Here is a 12,176-nt window from a genome sequence, read left to right as displayed (position 1 = left end):
CTCAAGCCCTGAGAGGGTGGACCGTCCTGACCCTTTCCGAGGTCCTCCTGGGGGCTCCGGGGCCCGTCCTGGGACTGTTGGTCCCACCCAAAGCTGGCATTTTTCAGAAGAAAGAGAAACAACCCTATATCGCTGTCCGTACAGTAAGGACCCTTAAACCCTAACCATTCCCTAAAACCACATCCATTACCCTAACAGCAGTATCCATAAATATGAAGATATATATTTATTAAGAGCAAGTCTTTTTTAAATAATTGTGTCCACCGATGGGTCACAGAGCTTAAGGTGCAGTAGCCCTGGTCTAGACACACAGGTCAAGACCAATGACCCGATCTCGACATCAACACCATGCCACCTCGACAGAATCTTGCTCTAAAGGATTAAGCACATTAAATAGCCAATGTCCAGCAGAAAATGGCCTGTATTCAAAATAAGGGACCATCCTACAACGATTCACCAAGACCCCACGGGGTTCTGGTGAGAAATCATGTCTTGGTTTATCTCTTGAGGTATAGAAACTGACACCAGTGGCATGTTGGCCTCTGATAGGGAAGCTGTAGTTGTAGGCTGAACCATTGAATGGATAGAAATAGGTAAATAACATGCGTTGGCTATTAAAGGCATAGGCTATAGCACTGAAGCGTTTAAATAGCATGCTCCTAGATCTTCTTCTCCTTGATCCATCAGGCCGAGAGCCTAGGTAGCAATCCAGATGCCTATATAGCCTAAGGGCATTTTTTTCGTTTTTTTATTGTAAATAGGAAGGCCTATACACGATAATAATCCAACCATCAAATCTGATATTTTCTTATATCACGTGCACGGTAAGGCGAGTGTGCCAGTGTAGATAAGCCTCGTCTCGCATGTATTACCTTGTGAATCCTCGTCGTATCGGAAGCGAACCAATCCGTCTCTCTGGATGATCACGTCCCCGAGTCCCTGGATCTTCCGCGCACGGTGCACCACGGACGCTGTCCCGAGACCCGCCGCGGAGGTCCTCCTCCCTGGTCCCCTCGCCAGCGTGCTGCAGCACTGGTAGCAAACTGCCCATGCCTGCTCCTCATTGATGGGCTGGTTGTACAGCGCTAGAATCGCCTCCAGAGATAGATCCTCTCCTTTTTCCTCCATGGTCGCTCCATCCATCGCGGTGCACCCGCAAGACGAGCTTTGCAGGAGTCGCTGGTCTCGTTGCAACGCTGCCCTGATCAGCTCGGCGTCGTCCTCCGCCATTCTTGCATTCTTCTCTCAACGGCTATTAGGCCGACGACGAGACGATGCCAGCGTAGTGTAGTCCAGACTCCAAGCGACGTGAGCGAGACCACCTGGTGGCATTGATGCGCTGCGCTCTCCTCTCCACTCAGCAGTGGGTGATGATGACAGTTTCCTCGCGCGACGCCCCTGCGTGCTGTGTTCTTGGTTCGTCATATGACTGTGTGTTCATGGTCTCAAAGGCTGTCCCATTCCAATTCATTCCGAGCTTGGTTGGTACACCCTGAGCACTCACATGATCGCTTTTGCACTCCTTTACTCGTCCACCATGCACGTCAGACACATTTTACCCCACAGCGAGCAGTCTATTTCAGACAGCATGCAGATTGGAGCCGTTCCTCGAAAGCCTTCTCTACCCACTCTGAGATTAGAATGGAAGTTATACTGTGGCAACCGTTTAATGTGGCATTTAGAGATTGACATTATTGATGCATTTTATTCAATAGATAAACGGGAATAACATAACCAGCCAGAGGTGGGCGTGATAAATAGCCAAATTATTGGGGCTATCCGTCGCTAATAATTAACTCCTCATTTAATCCGAATTTAATTGGTATGACATTATGTATTTCATGTGCGTATATTATGTACATAGTGCCCTCTGCTGTTCGAGAGGCTGAACTTGTGTTTTTCAAGCTAGTTCCTTCAGTGAGATAGTCCATAGAGAAGTGGAAACTATCTATCGCACGTGAGAACACAACCACCCACCTGCACCAACACAACAAATAAAAAGGAACTTCAGAGCTAGTGAATCATGTGGGTAATCTTCATATTTATTCATGTACAATCAATGGCAAACACAATACTTTCACAATAGATCTATAGATCAAATATACAGAACATGGGTACCACATCTTTTTTTTTCCATAAATGTTTGCCATGGCAGGCAGAAACACATACCAGATGCATCACACACACGCACACAAACACACACACACACAAATAGAAATCTCCGGAATATCAACTTGGAATAAGCAGCTATCGATAAGCACAAACACAAAAGAGGAATGAATGTAAATGTAAAAACATAACTTGTCATCTGAAGCAAAATGAAATCCACAAGTGGTTCTTAATACATGTCAGGTCACGATGGAATTAACAACAACCAAGTCATAAAACAAGATATTCAGGGTTCATTATTATCTTATGTGTCAAAGTGGCAGCCATTTTGTTTACGGGTCTTCCACCACAGTGAAAGAGCATGCCCAGAGTTTTACACGTTAGACTAAAAGATGAAGGAGGAGGGACTGAAAGCACACACAGAGCCCAATGACAAGGATGAAGGGGGAGTTGTTGGGGGATATATATATTTATATATATATATATGGATTTTTAGAAATATGGTTAACAGGTTTGAGATGTGCACTCAACGTACCGACTACATAACATGGACTGTGTTACAGTTTGAAGTCCAATAGGTTGCAGTCAATCTTGTAGTAAACGTAGGGGTAGTACTCCTGCTGGCTCAAGTTAAGGCCGGGAATGTCCATCGCCGACTGCGGAACACACGACCCGTGATGTCATTCAACAGTGAACGGGGGGAGCATTTCAACATGATGGAAAACATGATCTCAGCTACTCAGTAAACCGCAACTGTTCCTCATATTCAGGGGAAGCGGTAACACACAAGTTTTGTTAAATATTTCCCACATGCATCTACGCTGAATTCCAATAAGCAGAAATGGGGTTCGGATGGGGAAAACACCTTCTTCTGCTAACTGCTGTTCCTGACCAAATCTATATTCAAATAGTTTTACTGTGCATAATAACCTTACAATGAAACATAACCACGAAATACAAACACACATGAAAATATGAAACAAAATATCAATATAGTAAACAAAAGCAGGCCGACTCACATCGATGATGCCGGCGGCACTGCTGTCCAGGTGCTTGTAGAGCTCATTCAGCACCTCCCTTAGCTTCTTCATGGTCTTCTTAGTGGGCTGGAGGAGCATGGCCTGGAAGTTGACCGGTAGGCCGTACCTGGAGAGGCATAGTGGCGTTGCAGCTTAGCAAGAACTATCATTAACACGTCGGCAGGCCGGTCGGATCAAAAGGATCTACTAGGTTGATTTGTTTTTTAACCACAGGGGTGGTGGACCGTTCAGTTGGCACAGTCATCAAGAATTTCATTACTTTAAATTGTTCTTTAAAGAGACAAACCATTTCATTGTCATCTCGTATTTTTATTCCAAACTAGACATGAACGTTTCTGGCCATTCCTGTAATTTGTGATATTGTATTATGGTAAATAGAAGTTGTTGAATTTGATCTGGAAATTAGACTATCTCTGTGGCTTTGTATTTAGGAATACATTAATAAAAGAGGTCTCACACCTGCTATACAGCATGGACACAGCCATCACTACAAGGCCATATGTATAATTCATGTAATAAAACCCACAAATAAATCAAGGGTTTAGTTTATAATAAATTCTAAACTAATAACTGTACCTCAAGACGGACTCGACGAAGACCCGTAGTGCTTTGATGTGGACCCATGCGATGAAGGCCTCACTGAAGTTCACCTTCAGCCAGCGCACTAGAGGGCCCTACAGGGGCGGAGGATCCATATCCAACATTAGGAGTTATTCCTACTGTGTGGTCAAGGCCAAAATCAAAGCAGAAAGTGAAATGAATCGAAGTCTACTCCGGGCTTTGGAATCGAATCCAAAAAGTGGAATCGACTATACAAATTGAGTGGGTTTGTATGTTTTTGTTGTTTGCATGCAACAACCTACATAAAACACACCAATCTGTGTTTGATTATTTCAGTCTGATCCATTTCTCATATCAAAGATGACGGAAAAATGCGTGATGTAATCTTTCATCCTCCATGCTACTAAATGATTAGTGCCTTCCACTAGGTACATTTGTGCCATTCTCTCCTAGACACCAAGGGCCCGTACAAACTGCTTCTTCTTGTCTGTGGAGAGACGCGTCATCTCCTCTTTGTCAGCCTTCAGCTCTTCTTCGTTGTACTGGAAGTCCCTCATGGTGAACCTAGAGACAACAAGGTAAAAGAAAGGTCAGAGGTCATCTTGATCATTCCCGTTGACTACCTTCACAATCACTCTAGATTGTACATCAGAAAACATGTAACCTTTTCAAAAATGTAACAATATGTAACAACATTAAAACAGAAAGGTTTTAATTTCGGAGACCTATTAATGTAGGTCTCTGACAATGGCAATGAGGACTCAAGTGATCCAGTGTGGTGATAAGTGTGCTGTCGGTGCAGTGAGACATGGCCCTTACTTGTTTTCCCTGGCCTTGTGTCTGAAGTCATCGAGGGCCTTTCTAAAGAGGGTCACACTGAACAGACCGCTTTCCTGGTCCTCAAACAGCAGACTGGGAGAAGCAAAGATGTCACGTCAATAACACTTCTGCAAACGTATATATTTGCACTATACAAATAACCAGAGCCGGACAGTAACGGAGTACATTTACTTGAGTACAGTACTTAAGTACAATTTTTAGGGATCTGTACTTTACTCGAGTATCATTTTTTGGGAGTACTCATGACTTTACTCAAGTACATTTAAGAGGCAAATATTGTACTCTTTACTCCGTTACATTTCTATCCATAACCGTGAGTACCCGTTACTCCTTCTGAAAAATAAAAAATAAAAGGAGAAAAGAAAAATCACGGAAACCCTCAATTTGTTGTTTCCCTCTCAAACGTGATTCCCTCTCAAACTGATTAGGACAGCCTTCAGCCTATCAGCAATCACCTTTGCTTTCCGCCAAAGCCAACTCCATGGTCAGAATTAGATGAGAGACGATTGTTGATTTGATTGATAAAAAAACGGAGAAACTCACACATACATAGAATTGTTAGCTGAATTTTCTTTTCTGATATTGCATATTTATGTAAGCTGAGCAATTGTTTTTATGTTCTTGAGTATACTGTTATACTTTATACAACGGGGGACCTAAATCCAGTGATCTGATTGGTTCCCAACTGTTGTATAATGAGCATATACATAACTGCTATGACGCCCGATCATTTTGTGAAAGTTTGCATATCAATCCGCGCCTGGAAGTAGAAACAGTTACAAAGTAAAACATGTGTTGGATGATGGAGAGGGTGTAAATGTTGTTACTCCGGAAGTGAGCAAGGCGATGGAGAGACTAACGAAAGCTTAAGCACACGGCGAGTGAACTGCTCCATAGGATAAATTGCCGGCGAACCGCTCTATCGGAGCCTTTTCTCGGAGGGACGCTAAAGTGTGTTGCATAGCGACCGTCGATGCATAGCGGCAGCCAGGAGGGACTACTTTTTGGTAGTCTTTAACAAAACGGCTACTTTGACTTTCTTGGTTTCTTTTTAAATGTAGTGTGTCTATGACTTTCTTTTCGCCATAACAGTAACCGTTGTATAAAAGCAATAGATCACTTCAGTCAGTGGCATGTGCTCATTATACCACTGTGAAGGGGGTCGCCGGCCCTCCGCTGCGCGTCGGGGCCGGACAACGCCCCTTAACAGTGGTAGAATGAGCACATACCACAGCCTGGCGTGATCTATTGTGCTATTGCCATGGTAAAAAGATGAAAATTACTTGATTTTACTTTCAATTCCTTTTACATTCTCCAATGTTTTAACATTTTTCATAACTCCATGTAGGACGTTTCTATACATAAATGTAAGCACTGTGGCAGTAGTAATGCAATATTTAGAAAACATACTCTTGTACTCTTGATACTCAAGTACTTTTAAAAACAAGTACTTCAGTACTTTTACTTAAGTAGACATCTGACTGTAGTACTTTTACTTGTACTTGAGTAAAATTTAGCAAGGGGTATCTGTACTTTTACTCAAGTAAGGAAGCTGTGTACTCTGTCCGCCTCTGCAAATAACCCACAAATGACTATAGCATGAGAATAATGTTGACAGATGATCCCTAAAGTAGTTCAACCTTCTTTTAGCATACCAGGAGAAAATGTGTGCATGTCAGCCTATCATAAGACTACATCGCACTAGTTTGTTCAGCAATACCAACATAGAGAAAGCGAAGAAACAAGCCCATGAGCAGATGGATAATGTTTCTGCCACAGTCCAAAGATCCTGTTCCACCGTTGGGATGCCAGAAGAGGAGGTCCCCAAGACTTTTTTAATGAGCAACTGCTAATGAGTATCTGCATAGCGAGGGTGTTGCTAGGCAACGTCACCAGTAGGGATGGAGGATCTAAGTGACGGTTTGACGGCTGCCAAGTGAATTCATAAGTCACACCATTTTCAGTGTGGGGCCTGACATGGTAATGAGGTTTGCATGCACTTCTTTCTTTGTCCTTTGTGTTGACAAAGAAATAAAAACTAAATGTGGGTTAATGGTTTTAGGGAGATGGTGTGTGGGGGGGGGGGGGGGGGGGGGGTATAGATTGTAGGTTGTAGAAGAGATGTATAGGTTGTAGAAGAGTTATGAACTCTGTAACATTTCTCTCAAATCTCTAATCTTTCTGAAGCATTTCTAGATGTCAGAATCAGGATTTTGCAATTTATGTTCCATCACATATTTTCTCACGTCTGGTTCTAAATAATACATAACTAGGTTACAAGCATTAAAAATCTCTGTTTTGCCAAATCACCAGCAAAACTGTGTAACCACGTGTAACTTACTTTGTGGATCGCGGAACGACCATCTCAGCAAGTGTTTCATACGTTTTCTGCCAGTCAGCATATCCAGTCCTACCAGGCATGAGAACACCCATTAAAACAGAGCTCAGCTTTAACTCAACCAACCATACATTCAACAGACCCATATTTATCTATTCATGCCTTTTTGTTTTACAGCTAGGCTAAGTTCTTACTTCGGAACCACCACCAGCATAGTGATGAGGTACTCTGAGTCAATTACAAAGTCTTCCTTTTTAACGATGTCTGCCAGGCTTCTGGTCAGCAGGCTCCCCCTGGTGGTATAGGGAAGCATATGTCATTACCGAAAAAGTAAATATCATCCCTCACATACCATGTAAAACACCCTTGAGAACACACACACACAATAAAGAAAACACTTACGCATTCTTCCTCTCGAGGTTCTGCAGGTTTCCCTTCAGGTTGTTGTAGGCTGATGCCCTGGCCTTCAGATCGTTGTCAATCTGACTCACTTGCTGGGGGGGGCGGGGGGGGAGGAGAAATGGGAAGAGGTTGCAACAAGGCATGCTTTCAGCCCTGCTCTCACACAGACACATCATGATGTATCCAAAGCACAGGTAAAAACATGGCAACCTAGCAGCATGAATCACACGTTGACCATAGAGAGGTTAGGGGCCATCCGTTTAAACACTGCCAGGTCTCCAGAGTTCATTTTGTGTTGAGTGGGAGCGCTACCTTGGAGATGATCTCTGAGATGTTTTTCAGGGACTGTTTGATGGGATACTTGGCCATGTCCCACTGAAACCGTGTGATGTAGGTGACAAGGTCCACTGGAAAAAAAACACGTAGGAGGCGCAAAAAGGAGATTTATAAACCAATGGTACTCAAACCAACAGAAGTCTTTCAGGTCAGAATGAACTAAACAGTCTTTATGAAAACAGTATTTGAGTTTACGTACAGCAAAGGCTTAATATTCTTTGAATAAGGCATATTTTTTTTCTACTGGGCCGCTCACCATAGATTAGCTAAATTTGATCTATTACATTCAAACAAATCCTAAATGATTGTAAGCATAGAGATCCCATCTCATCTCAATGGCGTTATATGTGCAGGGGGTTGGACTACCTCCATTGGCCAGCAGGTTCTCCTGGACTTTGTCTCGGCTGTCCTCCAGCACGTCGGCCATGTACTGAGCCACCTTCTTCAGCACACTGTGAAGAGCCGAGAGAGATGTCAAAACCCCTCGGCACTAGCACAAACACACATCAAAAGAGTTCACAGTACCCCGCTATAACAACGTATCCCAACCCCTAAAATCAATACTAGATTTATAAGCAGACACACATTGTGCTCCAGAAATAGTATGTTTCACCGCCATGGCATAGCCACACGCCTCTTCATAAATCACCATAGCATACATCATTTGAATATCAGCAAATACATTTTGTTACAAGGACACGCATTTGGTTTGTCTAACTACATCTTTAAAAGGGAGAGCTGATCATGCTCTATGTAGCTTCAATGGCAGCCATCACTACTCGTTCACGAAATTATTTTTGGTTATATTTATTTGATCAAGGGTTTACGAACCGCCTAAAAAACGAAATCCTCCTCCCTAAATCCATATGGCCATAGAAATATACAGGAAGGACATCCACATTTGAAAGAAGATAGGTCAACATATTGTTTAGAAGGACAATGTTGGTCATGACAAACAGGAACGTGAGATCACAAGGAGTCTCACAAGGTGCCTTTTGGATGGGGAAACGATAAAAGAAGTGTTGTAAATTTAAAATCCCCTTTAAAAGTGAAACCATGATGTAATTTTTGACTTTCTATCCCTGTAATTCCATAGTGAAAAGATTCAGCGGTGCAATCAGTAAATTACTGTGAGAGATTTCTCAACTTTTCCAGAAGACTACATATCTATGTGTCAAACATCCGAGAGGCCCATTAGTCATGAGCCTAAAATACCTTTTTTTCCCAGACTGTGAAAGATGCCGCCATGTCACCCAACTGTAAATTGCAAACTTTAGCCTGCGTGCCTTCTTAGCTTTAGACCAGTGTGAAATTCCCCACGGTTATAGGGGAAGGTAAGCAGAAAATAATAATAGGTCCAAGCTTTACATCAGAGGATTTAGTGCTTAAACATTTAGTGCTTCATCAACAGTTCAAACTACCCATGTACATCAAACATATTACATAGGATGGAATCACAAAGAGGACACCAACTCAGACAGAGGGTGTTGGGGCAATGTACCTTTCAACAAAGCCGTCTAGTTTGGCCAGCTCATCCGACAGCCCAACCAAGACGTCCAGAGTCCCAACCTGCAACAAAAGGAAAAGAGCCCTTCAGCGCAAAAAATGCTTTGAAGAACATCTCTGGTCCAGTAATGTTAGGCCATTTTGAAAAAAGGTGTTGCATTTGAACAACGGTATCTGAGTTTTAATCAGCGAGTGGTGGCCACCAGGGGATTGTCTTTAGGACGGCACCTCTTTTGTCAGAAGCCCTTCATACATTAGGGTTAGGGTTACAGTTCGAGGAGAATATTAACACCTCATGTATTAAAAAGGTGGGGTAATCTCATCTGGGTCTTGCAATGAATGACCAAAGCAGTAGCCAACCGAGAAACTGTAGCAAGGAACACTTTATCAAAGCAACATGTAACCTTACCATGAAGACATAGTATTTATTATATACTAGAATGCTTTAGACAAGCGCTGTTCATTCATCATGGTGTGTTATGATCATGGTGTTGAATTCGTTTTAGATCTAAATTAATTGTTGAAACTGTATTCAGTGGGTGCTGCTGCTAACCTTGAGATCGGGGATGTTGAACTTGTGGTTGGTGGACAGGTTGTTGGTGCGAGTGGTGGCCACCATCATGTGGTCCCAGGTCTGCTGGCATGTCTTCTCGCCAGGAGCCGAGATCAACCAGAACTCTGACATGTTTACAGTGCTTCTCCGACCAGTTGGCTTGTTGAACTAACAGCATGTGAGACAGCAAGTCCGTTATAACCATATTTTGTGCCATTAATAATTTAGTAGAACGACCACTGTATTCCTCGATGTTATGTAAAGCACAGAAGACTCAGAAACTGTCAAGGGCAATAAAACATGATTAGCCCTGTTTCTTGATGACATATGGCAACAGCATTAACGGTACACCGTGTATGAAGTGATTGTAGGACGTGTTTACCATTGAGTTTGATAAACAACCATACACTGCGGGGTGCAACGTGAAGCTGTCAGAAACCAGCTGGTCAGTAACTACACACGGAAGGATTAGCTGCAGTATATTTACCCACGGTACTAGCGACAAACACAGTGTGCTCGTTGTTGGTTCACTATTTGCGCTTACCTGAATAAGAAACCAATAGGATGTTTTCAGGAAAATATATAGTATTATTTTTTTAGAGCTTGCAAGTATTCATATTTGCCATTAGTCCAATTCTTGAGATCTTGTCATAGCAGCATTAAGTCACCTGATTATTCCGTAAAACAGGAAGGCCTCTCTGCGCACTCAATCATGCGCACTCGTCACCCACCAAGCTCACTAGCGTCCACCTCTGGTTGGGATGCATACTGCAATCAGATACCATTCCATCTCCACCAATGAATTTAACTATTAGACATCTGTAAAAAGTTGGTAAAACACATTACCAAGAGTTTCAAAGTGAATATATTACTTTGTGCCATTAATATTGGTAGGCTGAACATGTTACCTTTCCCTTCCAAGAAGGTACACATTAGAACTGCTGTCCTAACTTTAGTGGGGTAGATTTATCTGACAGCAGCTATAACTGTTCTGGACACCGATGGCTACAATCAGCATTGAGTCGTCAGTCAGACACAATACACATTTGACTTTCCAAAATTGGATAAGGTGGACTCTGGTTTCCTGAACTTGGGTGTCTCCTCATGGAAGTCTTGGAAAAATGCAGCCGATGGGATATGTTTAGTTCAGTGGGTCTGGGGTTCATTGTTTCCAACACAATGCTTGGTCTGAGTGGAGCCAACCCTGGAGATCAAACAGCGGGATTGATTTTTGTCCCTATGGCTGGCCATAGGCCAGTCTGCCTGATGTTATCACTGCCTGCGATAGGTCTTAATCAGCCACTTTGTAGAGGAAGACGGCTGTCCATGCAACTCATCAGTTGTCAATTTTAAGCTTTACAAAATATTGCCCCTGTGTTTTTATGTATTCTACTACAATTTTGTATGCTACGTTTAAACTATAAATATCCATCACATTCATTCGACAAAAAGAGCTTACATCTGAATATTTTTGCACGGTTTTTGAAGACGAAGGCTCTGAAGAACGTTGATCATTTACAACTATACAAATGTACAGAGTATAGAGTTATTGTCCAGCAACACCTAAAAACCTGTTTGATTCCTAAACTCTAAAATAGCTGCACCTAAACACACAGACACACACATCCACACACACACATAAACCCACACAAGATAAGACAGACAGACAGGCCGACAGGCAGGCACACTCACACACCAGCACACACGCACACCCCCACCCCCCGACACACACACACACACACACACACACACACACACACACACGCACACACACACACACACACACACACACACACACACACACACACACACACACACACACACACACACACACACACACACACAAACACACACATGAAACTTAAACTATAACAATATCAGATATTTTAGGCGGTCCTGTTGATCAGCTCTAATAATACAAATGTATGAAACCTGCTGGCACTGAGTGATGCCATGAGAAAAGTGTAATGAATTGGGCCCTGATTATTTGTGGCAGAAAGAGAAAGAGAGGTGAGAGGTTGGACATGTTTAACATTCTGTTACTGTTTGAGTGACATGGCTTATCTTCATATCTCTTGACCCTTGAAACTATTGTTACAATGACATGAACAGAGAAAGCATACTCAAACAAATATATCTTTTAATATATTATCTGGCTTATCACATTATTTGACCCTGAAGTTCCTTCCTTTATTATTTGCTAGTATAATATCTTTGTCATCAAACTATTACAAGTTACGTTCGTTTTTCTTAAATATCTTTTAAGACCCCGGAGGTTAACCTTTAAAGGAATTTACATTTGCACAATCATTGAACTTAGACGGCCAATGGCTTTCTCTAACCCTGCTTAGCATTCACCACAGAACTCAGGAAAGATGTGTCTGGACTTCTTTCTACTTAGCAACATTCTCTCACAAAAGAGGTACAAGAAACAGGTTTTTAAACGCACACTGCATTACAACAAGCACAATACTAAGCCCTGTTACATAAT

The 12,176-nt window shown here is 42.5% G+C and overlaps 2 protein-coding genes across 3 annotated transcripts in view; both read right to left on the bottom strand.

Moving 5' to 3' along the window:
- Nucleotides 1-1,704, bottom strand: part of spire1b (spire-type actin nucleation factor 1b) — a 33,176-nt gene extending 31,472 nt beyond the window's left edge. The window contains exon 1 of one of the 2 annotated variants that reach the window (XM_030370271.1): nt 873-1,704. In XM_030370271.1, coding sequence (XP_030226131.1) covers nt 873-1,230 — 358 coding nt within the window. In that variant the 5' untranslated portion in view covers nt 1,231-1,704. The remainder of the gene's footprint in view (nt 1-872) is intronic. The other variant, XM_030370272.1, reaches the window with a different exon arrangement.
- A 317-nt stretch (nt 1,705-2,021) lies between these two features.
- On the bottom strand, nt 2,022-10,424 carry atp6v1c1a (ATPase H+ transporting V1 subunit C1a). Its single transcript, XM_030370273.1, has 13 exons — nt 10,230-10,424; nt 9,686-9,853; nt 9,128-9,195; nt 7,993-8,078; nt 7,603-7,697; nt 7,291-7,382; nt 7,083-7,181; nt 6,892-6,960; nt 4,530-4,622; nt 4,181-4,274; nt 3,726-3,823; nt 3,129-3,255; nt 2,022-2,765 (listed from the first exon to the last, which is right to left on the bottom strand). Exons 2-13 carry the CDS (start codon nt 9,815-9,817, stop codon nt 2,667-2,669), a joined length of 1,152 nt encoding a protein of 383 aa, XP_030226133.1. The 5' UTR covers nt 9,818-9,853; nt 10,230-10,424; the 3' UTR covers nt 2,022-2,666.
- Nucleotides 10,425-12,176: the final 1,752 nt, after the last annotated feature.

Source organism: Gadus morhua, chromosome 11 (assembly GCF_902167405.1).
Source record: "Gadus morhua chromosome 11, gadMor3.0, whole genome shotgun sequence".
Taxonomy (NCBI): domain Eukaryota; kingdom Metazoa; phylum Chordata; class Actinopteri; order Gadiformes; family Gadidae; genus Gadus; species Gadus morhua.
This window is presented reverse-complemented; position numbering and strand designations above follow the sequence as displayed.

Excerpts from the sequence above, each read along its gene's own strand:
- atp6v1c1a (XM_030370273.1), bottom strand. The coding sequence starts at position 9,817 with ATGTCAGAGTTCTGGTTGATCTCGGCTCCTGGCGAGAAGACATGCCAG. Across the intron at positions 8,079-9,127 it reads CTAGACGGCTTTGTTGAAAG|TGTGCTGAAGAAGGTGGCTC; the intron begins GTACATTGCCCC and ends GGCTCTTCACAG. Across the intron at positions 3,824-4,180 it reads CAGACAAGAAGAAGCAGTTT|GGCCCTCTAGTGCGCTGGCT; the intron begins GTACGGGCCCTT and ends CCGCCCCTGTAG.